At 59.7% G+C, this 16,112-nt stretch overlaps 2 protein-coding genes across 4 annotated transcripts; both read right to left on the minus strand.

The window, feature by feature from the left end:
- Positions 1-83: 83 nt before the first annotated feature.
- MYOZ3 (myozenin 3) lies at positions 84-7,281 on the minus strand. Of its 3 annotated transcripts, XR_014185242.1 has the most exons (8): positions 7,117-7,251; positions 6,070-6,156; positions 5,521-5,675; positions 5,250-5,318; positions 5,005-5,149; positions 4,573-4,744; positions 1,483-1,723; positions 84-1,160 (listed from the first exon to the last, which is right to left on the minus strand). XR_014185242.1 is itself a non-coding variant. In XM_082063666.1 (7 exons), the coding sequence occupies exons 2-7, from the start codon at positions 6,098-6,100 to the stop codon at positions 1,561-1,563; spliced, it is 735 nt and encodes a 244-aa protein (XP_081919792.1). In that variant the 5' UTR covers positions 6,101-6,152; positions 7,117-7,281; the 3' UTR covers positions 84-1,560. The 3 variants fall into 3 exon arrangements, 2 of the variants coding, with proteins under 2 accessions (XP_081919792.1, XP_081919791.1); XM_082063666.1 differs by having other exon boundaries at positions 84-1,723; positions 6,070-6,152; positions 7,117-7,281; XM_082063665.1 differs by having other exon boundaries at positions 84-1,723.
- A 398-nt stretch (positions 7,282-7,679) lies between these two features.
- Positions 7,680-15,177, minus strand: SYNPO (synaptopodin). Its single transcript, XM_082063330.1, has 3 exons — positions 13,695-15,177; positions 11,180-13,065; positions 7,680-9,925 (listed from the first exon to the last, which is right to left on the minus strand). The coding sequence occupies exons 1-3, from the start codon at positions 13,699-13,701 to the stop codon at positions 9,146-9,148; spliced, it is 2,673 nt and encodes an 890-aa protein (XP_081919456.1). The 5' UTR covers positions 13,702-15,177; the 3' UTR covers positions 7,680-9,145.
- Between the last annotated feature and the right edge of the window lie 935 nt (positions 15,178-16,112).

Here is a 16,112-nt window from a genome sequence, read left to right on the forward strand (position 1 = left end):
GTGGTGTTTGTCACTGCTCTGGCCCTGAGTCCGCGGTCGGGGCCCACGGGTGCTCTGCGCTCAGATCTCAAACACAAGCAGGCTTCGCATTATCGCCATTTATTTATTATTTCCAGCCAGGTCCCCAGGGATACACGAGTTCTTCAGCTAATGGACAAAGGGGAGAAAGATGGGTTTGGAACAGGACAGCAATTGAGCATCATAAATACTTAATGTATAAGGAACAGACCGTTTTTCTTTCCATTTGCTTGATGCCTCCGGCTTCTGTGGGAAGAACAGAGCGAAGAAAGTTTCCTGCCTGAATGTTGCGTTGTGGCCACAGAATCCCTGTGTGGGATTCGTTCTGCACAGCGTTACAAATGCACTTCACAAGCGAGGCAGCCGTTAACTGCGTCTGTACCACAACATTTACTTGCCTGGTTTAAACAGTGGTGGAATAAGAAACTTTTATCCTAATGCTCTGGCAAGATTCAATAAGGGTAACAGCAAGAACCTGACAAAAGTAAGTGTAGAAAGCCTGTCTGAAGTTAGAGATTTTTGTTAGCGCTTAGCGGGGTTTTCCAGGTGTTCTGAGGACTCTCCCATAGCCTGGTGTTCGCTGTGTGTCACTGCTGAGAATGTTTCTGTAGTTGAATCCTTGCTGTGTATTTTTGCCTTCACGGAGAAGCCCGTGCTTGCTCTGGTGTCACAGCTGCGCTGCTTTTCCTTCCCACTGATGCTGCAGTTGCCAGAATACCTGATGGTACCTCCAGACTGGTGCAATTTTGCAGAGCAGCTGGTCCAGGTAGGGCCTGATCTTTATTGACCGACTACACGAAGCAAATCTGGTGTGAGTCAATCGAAGGGCTTGGGTGTTTAAGCAAGGCACGCAAATAGCAGTAGGAAGGGGAAAATATCAGCTGCCAAGTGCCGGCCAGTAGCTTGTGGAGAAGGGGACACAAGTTTCCAGCTCCCAGTGTTTCTTTCCCATATCTCCTGGTTGTGCTGTGTTGGTAAACAGGCAGATTCCCAGTTCCTCATTGTTCTTGTCCAGCCAAGTCCAAGGTGAATGCTTTGAACATGCCAATGCCTCTGGTAACTTGTTTTGCTGCTGCTCTTCAATTATCGCCTCCTCTGGCCATCGTGACCAGAATGACAGGTGTCCTGAAGATGGAATTTCTCTGCAAAGGCACCAGCTGTCAGAGCGAGTCTTGTGTGTCACTGAACAAGCAGTGAGACAGCTCGCTGTGTTGCAGCAAGCGGTCCTGCCATCTTCTGCGAGGCCACGAAAGAGGGATGTGTGGGGTGTTTTGTACAGGAGCTTACAGGGATCTGCTCACACTACTGATGAGAACTTGGCTGCTCAGCTCAGCACTAAATACCCTTGTGACAATGGCTGGTATGGGGGGAATTCAACATGGTCCCAGACTTGAGCTTGTCCAGATCCCATTGAAGAGGATGACAACCGAGACCATGTGCTTAGCTTTCACAAAGAATACTCACTTCTCTCTCCCCTGCTGTGCGAAGTACGTTTGAGTCTAGCGAGAAAAGCATCCGTGGCGATGAGGAAGGGAGCGCACGCTACAGCTCGTCGCTCTCCGGTAGGATCCGCACCCAACCTTGCGGGGTTCTGTTGAAGTTGGGTCTGTGGGAAATCACCTCCAGAACACTCAAGTGCTCCAAATCCATGGTGGGCACAGAGGACAGGTCACCGACCAGTGCCTTGTCAAATGGGGTGGGAGTCCTGCAGTGCAAGAAAAAACAGACTTGGTATGTCAGGAGGAGAGGTTGTGTGTGTCATAAAAGTGATGGAAAAAGCAGGTCTGGATGTACTATGAGCCCGGCAGCAACCTAGTAATGCTTGTAGCAAATGACAACCCTCCTCTTCCTCCCCAGAGGCCATTAGATCTTCTGCCACCCCAGTGAGGTGCTTCTCCTGTACAGAGCCACCTGCAACTCCAGCTTTGGCAGCCCTGGAGAGAAGGTTTTGGTGCCTGAGCCTCAGTGACCATGCAGGGGAGGGAGGAAGCATCTTCTTACCTTTGCCATAGTCTCTCTCAGTGGGCTCCACCAACAGCAGCAGAGATGTTTTGTGCATGGAAGGGGCTAGAGTAAGAGAGTGGGTGATGGTGACAAACCCCCTGATCTTTAGCAAGTGACTCGTACGCAGCTGATTTGTTCTGCAGAGGGTGGTGCTGCCTCCTGATTACTCTAGCACATGTGTAGGCAAATGTCTTTCTCTTGGCCCTGGCTCCACTTCTGCCTTTTGGGATAGCTTCTCTTGAACTATGACTAACAGCAGGAGCAGTGTGGGGGCAAGAGCTGTCATCCCTGTCTGGAGAAATATGGAAAGAAACTGGGGAAGAGAGTGCTAGCCCCCAGAAAGCCAAGAATGTTGGTTTTGGAGCAGCATATGGAGGCTGAGTTATCAGTGAGGCATAGCTGGGAATGTTTGCTTTGGAAAGTGCTGCTTGAACATGAGTAACGTGGCACTGTTTTGCAACAGAGGAGAAATAAGGTGGGGGAAAGGTAAATGAGATAGGTTTGTTCCAGAAACTTTCTCCCTTCTGGGAAAAGACAATCTTTTTCAAAGCTTGGTTTTTGCTCCTAAGGCAGCACACCTTAGCAAGGTGGCTGAAGGTCTTTGCATCACAGCCTGAATGTTTAAACTTGAGAATAAATTGGTCTGCTTTAATGCAGCTGCTGTTGGGATAGCGAGCTTGCCCTGTGACCCGTGTGAGCTGTGCTGGATTCACCTAGCATCAGGCAAGACTGCTGGCTTTTTGCTAGCTGCTTTGTTCCAAAAAGCTTGTTTTTTTGCAGTCTGGTATTCGATGAACTGAGAAGTGATTTTAGAGCCAACAGCTTGGAAGATCTTGAAAAGCCCAGTTAAAAGCAGATTGGCTCTCTGAATCTTCTTGCTTCAGTGAAGAATTAGAGGAGGTGGCAAGAGGCTTGGTGTTAAATTAGCATCCATCTGTATTAAATAACAGTTCAAGACTTTAAATAGAAAGGCAGCATGTGAGAGGGGAGAAATGGTATGGGGGTAAAGCATTATTCAGAAACATGCCCTTGCTTCCGTCCCTGTCCATAAATAAATACTGAGGCAGGAGCATGGCTAAATGTTGAAAGAAAAGAGCCAAGTGTCTGCAGCAGCTCCTTGTTTTCCCCCTACGGCACCTCCTCGGATGTTGCTGCTCCAGGAAAGCTCACGATTGCTGAGCAACTGGGAAGGAGACCCTGAATGGCTAATGCAGCCCCTCGGCTTCCCCACGGCTGCCCACACGTTCTTGTCCCTCCTGTTAACCCCACTGCCTCCTCCCTCTCACCCTCAGCTCCAGTACAGACCAGTGTGCTGTCTCGCTGTCGCTGGTGTGGGAGGGGAAACACGAGTGGGGCTGAGCGCACAGCAGCCTCCTGCTGGGCACCTCGCCAGGCTGCAGAGCAAAGCCCCAGGGGCTGAGGGAGAGGAGGGCAGCAAAGGGATGGTGGCAGCATCATCTCCAGTGGCTGGGCGGGTCTCTGCCCTTCGGGACACCGTTCCCATGCAGGGGAGTTGTGTCTCCTGCAGCCCCTTCAGCAGCCGTGTCCCCCCTGCCTCAAAGCCAGCCATGGTGTGGGCTCCGGAAAGCTGCCATCTGCGGGGCCCCAGCACAGTGGCAGCTGCTCTGATGGGGAGCAATGCTGTGTCCTCGAAAGGAGCTCCAGTGGGGCTTGCCTGCTGGAAGGTGACTTTGGCCAGGCTACCAAGGCTACTGTGCTTTCATCCTCATGAAAGAGGCTTACAGTGAGGAGGAGAGCCAAGACCTCGGTTTGCAGATTCCCTGGGATGATGATCAGCTTAAAGGTTCAGTTCCCATTGTTCTGCCTTGAGCTGCTGGTACTTTGCCACCACCAGATCTCTGTCTCCTGAATCCCCACCAAACAGCTTTGCAGAGTGGAGATTTTCCTTGGTGCCCTCTGCTGTGTGGTCCTGACCTTGACCCCAGTGTGCTTTGGGGGTGTGGGGACACACAGCAGCCGTGCTCTGTTGGAAGCAGCCGCAGGGCACAGAGCTGCCCAGGCTGGGCCGACAGAAGCTCCCCAGCCTGGAGACTTCAACCTCAAGCAGGTGTTTGGAAGGAATCTGGTGGGGATTAACCTTATACCCCCAACTTCCAGCAGCTGCTTGGATACCCTAAGGAAGTGAGGAGAGAGAGCTGGCAGTGTCTGGGCAGTTCCTCACCCAGCCCAGAGCTGGGCCCGGCTGGGAACAACAGCGATTCCTTCTGCAGGACCACATGTCTAAGAATGAGTCCTCCCAAATTTCAGCCATCATCCCTGAGGTTACCCCGCAAGACCAAGCTGTGTAAGGCTGCACAAGCCTGGTTGTGGAGCTGAGATGAGATCTGGGAAACTGCTAGAGGCAGAAACCTTTGCAGAGGAGCCACAGAGGAGCTCCCAAGCAGGAAAAGAGCAACCTGAGCCCTGCGGTCTATAAAGAGGGCCTGGACCATTGCGTTTCCCTGGCTGGATGGTAGGTGCTTCTTGAGGCTGAAGGGCTTGGCCAAGGGATGGACAGGCCAGCAGTGCCTGCTCCTCGGCGAGCATTACCTGTTGAAGCTCGTGAAGTCCCATGGAGAAGGTCTCACGGGTGGCTGGTTCTTGCTGTGCAGAGTGTTGTCCTTGTCACCGAGGAGTTCCTGCCATGGGGAGCGGTAGCCTTTGGGGATGGCGGTGACGTTGAACTTCTCTGGGGGGACTTCTCTGAGGGGCCCTGAGTACCCTGTGTGGGGGGAGAGATGGTGTGGGCAGCCACAGCCAGGCTGGGGCAATGTCCCGAGCAGGGGACGGGGGGCTGGGAACAGCCATGGAGGACCTGCTGCTGCGGGTGGGATTACATACGTACAACATAAATATATATTTACACATATAAAAAATCTAGGGGAGGGTTTTAGGGAGGACCCTTGACAGGCAGCAGCTCGCAGTGCCCTCGCATTACTGAGGTAACAGCCGTGTAGGCTTTGGGGTGTAGGTAGGTTTTACCTGGGGCAAGAGAGTCGGGGTTGAGGATTTTGCTCATCTGCAAGACTTTCTCTGTCTTCTTGGGCACTTCAGGGGGGCCGCCCTGGGGCGATGCGGCCACGTGCATCTCGGAGTGATAGTTCTGGAGCCCACCGTCCTCCCCTGCCTGTGGAGGGGGGAGTCAGTGGGTACAGGGAGCTCCCCCTGTCCCACTTAGGACTCAGAATTCTGTTGAAAGTGCCTCGGAGCTTCCTCCACCTACTCACCGTCCACTCATTTGCTGTTCCCTCTGTGCCACCCTTCTTGGCGTGGTGTGAGCCACCCACTCCTGGGAGCTGCAGGTGAGGAGAGGGGTTAGTGGGTGCAGAGGGGGACCAGCAGCCTTGCTCTTTGGTGGATGCTGAACCTGATGCTCGCCCATCTCCATGCCCAGCCTGGCCACCCTGCTGAGACCTCCCAGACCCACTTCCCTGCAAAGGCAGCGAGCACCAGGGAAGGGCTGTCCCGCTGGGACGGGGGGATGAGCTGCAGACCCACCTGCCTGTACCCGCTGGGATGCTCGAAGACGAAGCGTTGCATCCGCTTCTGGCGCTGCTGGAAGAGGCGGGAGCCGCGGTTGTTCCGCAGGGAGAGCTCCTCGATCATCAGATCCTGCGGCGTGCTCACCTTCTTGCCCAGGTCCAGCTGGGGTGCTGGGGAGGCCACAGCTGAGCCTGCTGAAACGCTGGGGACCCCCATGCCCAGCACAAGGACAGCATGTCCCCTTTCCAGGGTCTCTGTCACGTGGCTCAGCCACGCACCTGCGGTGGGAGCTGTGCTGGGGACCTGCATTTCCTCGGTGTGGGGAATTGTCAGGGGATTATCTCAGCTCCAAAAGTTCGAACAGCCTCTCCTGCCCCTGTGCATGGACCCTTTGACAGGCAATTGCTGCCCCTTGGGGCTGTAGTGCAGCAGGGGACCAAGCAAACACACACAGACAGAGGCTGTGAGGAGTGGGGACAGTGGCTTCAACCAGAGCTGGGTCCAGCCCCTAGGCAGGGGGGACAGCACTGCCATGGGACTGGTGACACCCCCGTTCCCCCTTACCATCTTCAGGACCCGGTTTCATGATGGTCATCACTTGCTGCCGAGCTCCTGGGGCAGCTCTGTTAGAGGGGTTTGGATCCTGCCTGGCTGGAAGAGAGAGGCAGTCCCAGGGTGACACCAAGCATGGGGACCCACCAGCCCCAGGTGTGCCATGGGGAGAGGCCAAGCTTTCTGAACATCTCCTCTGGCCAGCATCACCCCTGAGCATCCCCCCCGACAGGACCATCCCTGAGCATCTCCTCCTGACAGCATCATCCCTGCGCTGCTCTCCCTTCCCTTCAACAAGTGTAGGGAAATGTTCACAGATGCTGCCGCTCAGCCCCTGCCTGTTGTCTTTCCTCTCTGCTTTTCTTTAGTGCAGAAATGTCCTCAGCTCTGTCCTCGCCTGCAGTGAGCTGGTGTCCTCATATCCTAAACCCCCTTAGAGCGGCACTCACTGCCTGCAGCCTACGGGCGAGCAGGGGCCCTGGCTGCCCCCCCAGCCCCTCTGCCTCAGCAGAGCTATTTTCAGCTTCTGGCCCCGAGGGTGCAGGAGCACTGACCCTGCTGGGGAGCCAGCAAGCCCAGCCGGCGGCAATATGGGGCATGGGATAGCTGGGCTGGGTCACTCCTTCGTGGGGAGGCAGCTGGACACCAGCCCTGGTCTGAGCCCCCCGGCTGCCGCCCCACAGCAGCACCCTCCTGTACTGCTGGAGCATTCGACTCTGCAAGTGCGAGGAGTGGGGTGGTGGCTCGGCCCCATTTGGTGCCTCTGGCATCCCCCAGCTTGGGCTAGGGCTGTGCAGCATCCCCTAAGAGCCCTGGAGAGTAGGGGGTCCCCTGGGGCCACGGGTGCCTGGCACGCAACTCCCTGCCAGCTCCGAGTTCAGCATTAACCATCTGCACAACAAACCTGGGACCTGTGCCCCGTCCTTCCCTTGACCCCACTCTGGGAGACCACCCCTGCCCCCCATGGTGGCAATGTCCCCACCAGCAAGGCTAGAATGTCCCCAAGCCCCATGCAACCTTGTAGCCACTGACCCCAGCGTGGGATCCCACCTCCCCTACCTGGCCAGGGACAACCCAGATGCTGGGGACCAAAGATGTTCTCCTGCTGTGCTGGTGATGAGGCCAAAGCCAGGCTGTGGGTACCAGTGCTCGGTGGCCCCTTTTGGCCCCCCACGGCACCCCCAGACTCCCTGCCGCTCGCCCCGACCCGTGCTGGGCTCCAGACCAGATGCCAAGGGCGGGCTGTGGGACAGCAGCTATTTCTGGCTGAGAAAGGGGGTGGAGCACAGCTGACCCTTGGGGACCAGGACGCTGTCACCCCGACACAGAGCAGGGCTGACCCTTGGGGACCAGGACGCTGTCACCCCGACACAGAGCAGGGCTGACCCTTGGGGACCAGGACGCTGTCACCCTGACACGGAGCAGGGCTGACCCTTGGGGACCAGGACGCTGTCACCCCGACACAGAGCAGGGCTGACCCTTGGGGACCAGGATGCTGCCACCCCGCCGCAGAACAGGGCTGACTCTTTGGGACCAGGATGGTGGCTGTGCAGCAGCAGCAAGAGGTGACCACGTGTGACCAGGCCACCTCGAGGACGGATGAGAGCCAGGCAGGGTGGGATAACGGCAGTTTATTTCTGAGTTGGGTACACAACTGTGTGGCAAAGGCGGGTGGTGGTGGCTGGTGAGCGAGGCGGGGGCTGTGCCCTGGCAGGGGCAGGCTGCAGGGCGGTGGGACCCTGGGGGACAGGGGTGGGCTGGTGGCCACGGCGTGTCCCAGGGAAAAGGAAGGGGTGACAGGGGAACGTGCTAGAGCCCCAGCAGCCCAAGCACACCCACCTGTCTAAGTGCTGCTCTTACTAGCACCAAGGCTGTGTCCTCTGGTGGGGGGAGCTGCTGTCACTGCTGTAGCACCTCCTGGCGCCCCGACTGCTCCTACTCCCCATGGCTGGAGACAAGTGCTCTGGGGACCCATTGCTCTCCCTTGGCATCCACTGCTCTCCCCAGGCTCTGCCACGGAACTGTGTCCACCCTGATTCCCTCCTCTCCCTGTCATCTCTCAAGCTTCGCTCTGACACTGCTGCCCTGAGCAGCTCCCCGTGGGGACATCAGCCTGTCCCCAAGACACTCTCAGCATCACCTCCTGCACTGACACCTCCGTCAAACCCTCTGCAACATTTAGCGCTTCCTTTGCCCTGCACCTCAGTCCCCCATGTCCTCCCGCCAGCCCAGGCTGCCACAGCAATGGCTGGTCACCCATGTCCTTCCATCCCACAGGGGTGGGGACAGGGATGGGGTGAGCCTGGGGATGGGGACAGTGACAGGGTACGGGATGGGTCTGTCACTCTCGTTGTCCAGGCAGAGTGGGAGAGCACCTGCAAATGGTCCCCTTGATGTGGCAATAAATAACTTTGGCTCTCTTTTTGGTCACTGGGGAAGGACTTGAGGGAATTTCTTTGAGAAGGAATCAAAAGTAAAAAAGAAGGCAATGAAGACCTTTGGGGTTGGGGGCTGGAATACAAAATTGACTGTTCCTCCCCAAAATCTGATTTCAGTTGGAACCAGCCAGATATGGAGGCTGGGAGAGGCTGGGAAAGGGTGCCCTGACTGCAGCACCCACTCGGTGCTGCCCACCCTGGCAGGGACACCATGAGCCCACGGGCAGCGGCACTGGCTGTGCCACCCTGGGACAGCACAGCTGCAGTGACACCCTGGCTCTGGGGACAGGGGACTTGCAGGGGATTGCGGAGCCTGTCCCTGCTACTTGGCGTGGCGCTGCGGAGGGAGGAACCCGTGCCAGGGGCTGGCTCACCCCCGCTGCCCGTGCTGCCTGCGCTGCCTGCTGACCAGGCACTCCTGCCCCAAAAGGTTAGAGTGGTAAAAATAGAGCAGGGCCACGGGATGGCGGGCAGGTGGGAGGCACCTGACCCCCCCGGCAGGCCGAGGGGCCAAGGCAGGGAGCAGGGATGCTGGTTTTTGGGGACCGCAGCCCCGAGGGTTGGGGTGTTCCTGGCACGGGGTCAGAGGGTGGCATTGCCGAGGCTGGCGGGGTCGGAGAGGGGGATGGCCATGGCCAGGGCTGGCTTGTCTAGGAGGTGCAGGGGGCCCCTGATGGCAGCCCCCCTGGCTTCAGGCGCAGGCTGCCGGTCCAGCCGCGGGGACAAAGAGTGAAGCTGTGGATGCCCGGGCTCTTGGCCCCCGAATCTTCGGAGTCCAGCGAGACGTCCGAGTCTGTCGGGGACCGGGAGGTGCAGCGCTTGGCCAGGGACCGCCCGTCTGCCATGGGGGATGGCAGGGGGCTCTTGGGGCTGGGGGACAGCCTGGGGACAGGGCAGGAGGACGCGCTGGGTGGCAGCAGGAGCCGGCCACTCTCTGCCCAAGCAGCTCGGGGCATCCCGGGGGAGGCACAAAACTGGGGGCCATCTGCCTGGGGTGATTGCAGGGGGCATTTGTGGGTGGGCGAGGGGCTGCACATGCTCCCCAGGATGTTGCTGGCAGCTTGCAGTGCCGGGGCTCTGGAGCTCTCCAGCCGCGCCAGCCGAGGGGACTGGGGCAGACTAGGGGGGCCGGTGGGGATGGGGGTGAACGGCCGGGAGCCCTCCGGCCCCACGGCTTTGGGAGACGAGCTCTTCCTCCGGGCAGCGTTGATGATGTTCCTGGCGAGCCGCGCTTGCATCTGCCGGCTGGCCCGGGGGTCAGCGTCCTGCCGCAGCGGGGACAGGGACCTCTCGCTCCACGCTGGGGACATGGGGGGCCCCTCGTCCAGCTCGGGCACCGAGGCCGGGCTGGCCCAGCCGTCCAGGCTGCCCAAGCGCCGCGACAGCCGGGGCGTCCAGGTAGGTGATGCAGGGAGGGACGACCGCCTTTCCTGGAGGGGGACAGAGAGCAGGTTAGCGCTGGCACCCTCGAGGGGGACAGAGAGGACAGAGCAGAGGGACAGGGGCAGGACTGGTGTCAGGAGAAGCTCCTGCTGGCTCAGCCCTGCAGGAACTGGGGCAATGCAGCCTTGTGCATTGCACCCCCTGCAAGGGCTCCCAAAAAATGCACTTGCCCCTGCACCAGTCAAGGAGGTTGGGGCAGGCTGAGCCTGCAATTAATCATCCTTGCCCAAAATATGACCCAGGACTTCTCGCTACCTGCTGCTTCCTAAAGCCTCCCTCCAGGTGATGCATGGAGACCTGCCTTCAGCCACCCCAGCGGTCCGTCACCTGCTCCCCAGACGCCAGGAAAGAGAAGAGCCAGGTCTGACAGTGCAGAGAGTGTATTCAGAGAGGAAAAAAAAAAAGAGAAAAATGCAGGAGAAACAAAAGCACAGTCAAAAGGCAACTCATTACTGTGGGAAAGAGTGGCGGGAGTGAGGGACAGGCAAAGGCACAGCTGGGCCACAAGCATGAGTCTGAGCATCGCCCAGCAGCTCTGCCCTCCTCTGTCCCGCACATCCCTCGCTCCCAGACGTGCCAAACAGCGCTGCCGGTCCCCAGCCCCAGCACCGAGCCTGGGGAGGGACAGGGACCCCATGGTGTCCCCCATCCTGGCACCACAGGGCTCTGTCATTCCCCTGGGGACATGGCTTTCCTCTGTGGTGTTGAAGCAAATGAGGACAGATCCCGAAGGAGCAGCAGAAGAGACAGGAGCAGGCACAGTGCAGCGGAAAGGCGGTGTGTCCCCTCCAGGTCTGCTTGGGTAGGAGGCTGATGGGAGCCGGCGGGACAGAGGGCAGAGCCAGCAGCTGCCGGCTGCAAGACCTGGAAAGGCAGGAGACGAGGAAAGGACGGAGCCAGAGAGGTGATGATGTTCCATACAGTTTCCAGATGAGAGAAGAGAGAAAGTGCTAGCAGCCCCATGGGACGAGCAGGCTGTCAATGGCTCTTTGGGATCCCGCAGGTTCTACGCTCCCAACTCCTGCTGGGACCCATTACACTGGGGACTCACCCCCGTCCCAGCACTGCAGCCTCGCAGCTACTTCTTTTTCCTTTTTTCCCCTTTTTTTTTGGTGGCTGGTTCGGCTGTTGGCATACCCGTGAGCAGTTAGGGAGGACTCAGCCGTCAGAGGGAAAACATTCAAACCCCTGTGTTTTTCTCTCCACCACCACTACTTGTAGTAAAAAGAAGGTCTCCACACCTGTGGCTCGATGCCAGCGTTCCTGGTGGAATAGGAGGGTCGGGGCGCCTGGAAGCCCCCCTTGGCCCGAGGCGGCAGCGGGCGGCACGGGGAGCCCAGCAGCACCTCGGCTCCGGGGCGAGTCAGGGGCAGAGCGGCAGTGCTGGGGAAGGGGCTGGAGGTGGTCTGGCCAGCGCTGGGCATGGTGGGGGGATGCCAGACCGGGGAAGGAGGCAATGGAGAGGTCGGGCAGGAGGTTTGCTGGGGATAGGGGTAGGCATTGGGAAGAGAGGGTCTGGGTGGAGGCATCTCGCAGGGCATGGACCTCGTCGGCCCCTTGGATGGGGAGAGGATGAAGAGTGAAGACTGGAGCTGGTAGGGCTGGTGCTTAGAGATCTCTAGCTCCTTCTGGGAGACCTCATTCTCCATCAGGTTGCTGCCGTACAGAGAGGCTGGGGGGGTTTTGGAGGGCCTGGAAGGACTCTTGGAAGGGTGCCTGGAGACCATGGGTGACAGGCAAGCATTGGCATCGTACTTCCAGGAGGGAGGCAGGGACATGGTGGGTGATGGGGACCGCAGCAGCTCAGGCTGGGACGGAGCCTCGATGATGAACTTCTCCATCCTGGACTGCCGGCGGGCGAAGAGCTCGGCCCCCTTCCCTCTGGCTTCACTGAGGTTGTGGCTGGGCTGTGGCTTTGGCTTGGGCTGGATGGTGGGAGACTTGAGGCAGGAGGACCACGCCGGAGCATTGTCAGCTGGTGGGAGGTGCTGCCCATCCCTGGGCGTGCTGTTGGGGACAAAGTTGGCGGCTTCAGCCCCGAGTGCAAAGGGCTCGTCCTCAGCACTGGGCTCGCCCTGCTCCTTCTGCTTCTTCCTGCTGTCTGCGCTCTGGACCAGGTCCAGCAGATCCGGGTTGGGGCCCAGCTTTGGCTTCTCAACAAAGGTGAACATGGACTTTTTGCTGCCTCTCCGAGCAGCCGACTCCTCCAAGATCCCTGTTTTGGGCAGGGGGTTTGGTCCGCTCACCCCACAGCTCAGGGGGGGACCTGGCAGCATCTTCTGCTCCCGGAGTGGGTACAGGGCCGAGTAGGCAGGGGGTGAGCAGACACGGGTGAGCGGTGGGGGGCTGCTCAGGGTCTCTGCATAGGTGGGTGGCGGGGGCAGCTTGGGGACGGGGGTTCCCTCCGTGGGTGGGCTGCTGGCGGGGGATGCCTGGATGCCAAAGGGTCTGGCCGTCCGGTTCTTCACAGGCTTGGGCTTGGCCAGAGTGAGATGAACCTCGTAGTACTGCCGGCCCTGCACCCCATTCTGCCTCTGGCCAGCCGGGGATGCTCTCCCTGTGGCTGTCCCTGCCGGATCGTTGGGCATGTCGCTGGGCACCTTGCTGGGCACCTCGCTGGGCAGTTTGCCGTTCTTCCCCTCCTCGGGGCTCTGCAGTGGGGTGAGAGCCACTGTCCTCGGCCCTGCAGGGGCTCCCGCATCCCTGAGCACCCCCACCCCGCTCTGCATCCCGCCAGTCGCCTGCTCCTGCACGCCGTTGGTGGCAGCTGATGCCATGTTCTCCTTCAGATAGATGCTAAGGGGGACCTGCTGCGCCTCGGCAGGCTCCCGGCATGGGGAGGTGTTCACCCGCAGCTCCTCTCCCGAGGTGCCTGGCTCTGGCTTCGTCTCCTGCCCCTCGCCCTCCTCCATGGCTGCTTGCCGAGGCCGGGGCGCGGGGCTCAGCAGCAGCCCCCCGCCATGCCCGGCCCCGGTGAGCCCATCAACACGCTGCTTGCGGCGGTTGAAGAGCAAGACACCCTTGGAGCTGGGGCTGGGTGCCGTGGTGAGCTGCGCCGCGATCCTCCGGCTCCGTGCCTTCGCCTCCTTCAGCTCCTTCTCGGAAAGGCTGGCACTGCGGGAGAGACCTGAGCAGAGGGGAGAAGGGGGTTAGGGGGGCTCAGCAGTGACATGGGACCCCAACCCTCCTTGCCCAGGACTGGCAGCCCTTCCACCAGGTATCCCCCGGCATCTCAACCCCTTCCCCGGCTGCTGGGGGAAGGCAGGAGGGATGTTCCTGGGCTGGGGTATGTGGGGGGATATCACCGTCCAGGGGTGACGGGCACCCAGTGCAGCCCCTGCCAAGAAGCTGAGCTGCAGCTCTGCAGACAGATGGCAAAGCCCAGGGGCACTCGGGAGTTTTCCTCCCATCCCACGTCTATTTTGCTGGGCTCTGCATGCCCACCGGGGTGACTGTATGGGAAAGGAATTTCTCCAAGGGCTTCAGCAGGTCTCAGGTTGCAGTTCACATGGTTTTGTCCCCGGCTGGAGCAGGCAGCGGGCAGGGAAGGGGCCAGCACATGTCCCCCCCGGCCCCTTGCCCCAAATCACGGCACTCTCAGCCCTGAGTGAGGAGGAGACCAACCCAGCGTCTGCAGAGAGATGCCAGCCCACCATAGCCTCATGGCAAGGTCATTGGCCAGCCCCGTAGGGGACCAATGTATGGAGCAACACGAGATGGCAGCAGCCGACAGAAGCTGTGCAGATCCCGACTCACCGGCCATGGCCACAGCCCGCAGTGCCGCACCAACCTCGTGCCTTCGGAGCCTACGCGAGTGCTAAAAGCAAAGTGCTAAAAGCCCCGAGAAAGCCCCATGGCAAGTGGTCAGAGTGCTGCTGGGCTTCTCATGTGCTGGCCAAAAGGTCAGGGTGTCAGCCCTTCCCAGAGGCCAGAAGGATGTGGAGCTGCCAGGAACACATTTTCTCGGGGTGAGCAATTTCCTACAGGCTTGCCCTTAAGCACCCACGGGAAGGGCAACGTCCCCGGCCCCGCCGAGGCCACTGCTGAGGGACAGACCTGGGTGTGGAGCATCAGCATCACCCCAGCACCCACCCAGCATGCAGCCCCCTCCCCAAAGGCGCTGTCGGGGTGGCCGTGACGACGTGTCCCCGCTCCGGACAAGGAGGTTGGTGGCCAGGGCTGCCCACCCCGAACCTCACTCCTCCGGGCCCCACCAGCACCCGCTCTCCTTCCCTTCCCTTCCATTCCCATCCTTTCCCTTCCTTCATGTGTTTCTCATTTTCTTGCCTTCTGTGCTGCTTGGGAGCCTTCCAGGATATTTTCAGCAGTGGCTCAGCCTACCAGTGAGGGAAGGGATGAATGACTAAGCCAAATCCTTCCAGCAAGCCCACGGTGAAGCAAAAGGGTTGCTGCAAGCTGGTCATCTCCTCTTCTTCACCCTTCATCCCTTCCACCTCCCTCAGCACCCAGCAAGTCCCTGACATGACCCCAGCACTGTCGAGGCATGCAGGATGGCCCTGCCTCTCCAGAGGGGATGGAGAGGAGGAGGAGGAGGGTGGACGAAGCCTTCAGGCTGCCTGATGGGAGGGTTTTGGCTGGGCATGGGGGAGAAGAGGCACAGATGCCAGTGGAAACTCTCTCCTGGAGACGAGAAGCCCATCCGCAGCGGCGATGCTGGCGGCCAACATCTCCCCCAGTTCGCGCCCGGCATTGTTTAACGCCCCGTTTCTATTTGCTTTGGCGGCGGCACAGAACGGGGCTGCGGTTTCCTCTGGCCGGGCTGGCTGGAGGGCGGCCAGCACCGCAGCTCACACTCTGCGGGGTCACCCTCGCCGCCTTCATCTCTGAAGCAGAGGAGAAATACGGCCAAGGACCCATTGAGAAACAAAGCCACAGGCTCCAGATGTCTGCGAAATTCGTGCTCTGAGCTGAGCATCCCCGCTTCCTCGGAGGCTGAGGCCGCCTAAGAAGCTGAGCTCTCGATGGAGCCATTTCGCAGCCTCTCACTCTTGCTACTGCCTTTTAACAGCAACTGAGGGGCCCTGGGGGATCTCCTCCGTGCTGGAGGGATGACTCAGCTCTTGGCCAGCCCATTCCTGCTTGGACTAGCTGCCGGATATGCTCCTGCACAGCCAGGACCAGCACCAGGATTTGACCCCCAGGATTTTGCCCCCAGGTGTCCCCAGCCTTTGCTGCTGCCCTGGGCACTGGCATCCCTCCAGGACAGGGAGTGCTGCAGGGTGGGAGCTCCCTACCTGAAATCCCCCGCTTAGAATCCATTCCAGCATCACCTTGCCAACCCCCACCCCCTATGGGCTTCCAGCAGCCCCTCTGCCCCTCTGACCCAGTACCTGCTGCTCCTGGGCTGTTCCACCCTAGCCTGTTGGATGGGAATCCCTCAGGATACTCATGGGGATGCCAGGGATAATAATTGCTCTTCACATCCAATGTTTATCGCAGGGATGGAGAGCACCAAAGCCCCCGGTGGGCCAGAGGAGATTGCAGAGAACAAACCCGTACACCACCCTGCTGGCACAGCCGCACATAGCCCAGCGGATGGACCGATGGACAGATGGACCCTGCAGCCCTGCAACCCGGCTCTGCAGGTACCATTGCAAATGTGGCTCACCATCACTTGACCTGGGCGACATCCCATTCCCAGCCAAAGGGCGGGAACCAGCTCCTTCCCCTTTCCCCTCCAGTCTGAGCCATAGAACAAGGTTATTTGACCTGGCCCAAGAGCCTTTAGCCATCCGCTGTATTGGCCAGGGGGACGCCCATCACCCGGGGCAGCTCCTGCACCCCTTGCTCCCCTCCCAGCTGCAGGGAATGTTCCTCCATCCCTCCCCACCACCCCCTGCCAGCCAGGGAGCCTCAGGGGGCTCCGGCTCTGCGCTCCCCCCAGCCCCAGGCAGCCAGGAGGGAGCTCAACACGCTGAAAAAGTCCAGGTGCTGGGGAGGAGGAGGAGGGGTGCAGGCTAAAGGCAGCCCGAGCGGTGTAGGGAGGAGGCAAAGCACAACTATGCAGAGCTGAGGGCGCCCGGGGCTCACGCAGCACTGGAAACCGGCTTCCGCCCATTAACGGGAGCCCAGTCCAAAATCCAACCGGCGAGCAGCTCTTCTCATGCTCTTCCACTCTTCCTTCCTTCCTCCTCACACCACGCACTGTCTCAC

Source organism: Streptopelia decaocto (genome assembly GCF_964273445.1).
Source record: "Streptopelia decaocto genome assembly, chromosome: 12".
Lineage (NCBI taxonomy): Eukaryota > Metazoa > Chordata > Aves > Columbiformes > Columbidae > Streptopelia > Streptopelia decaocto.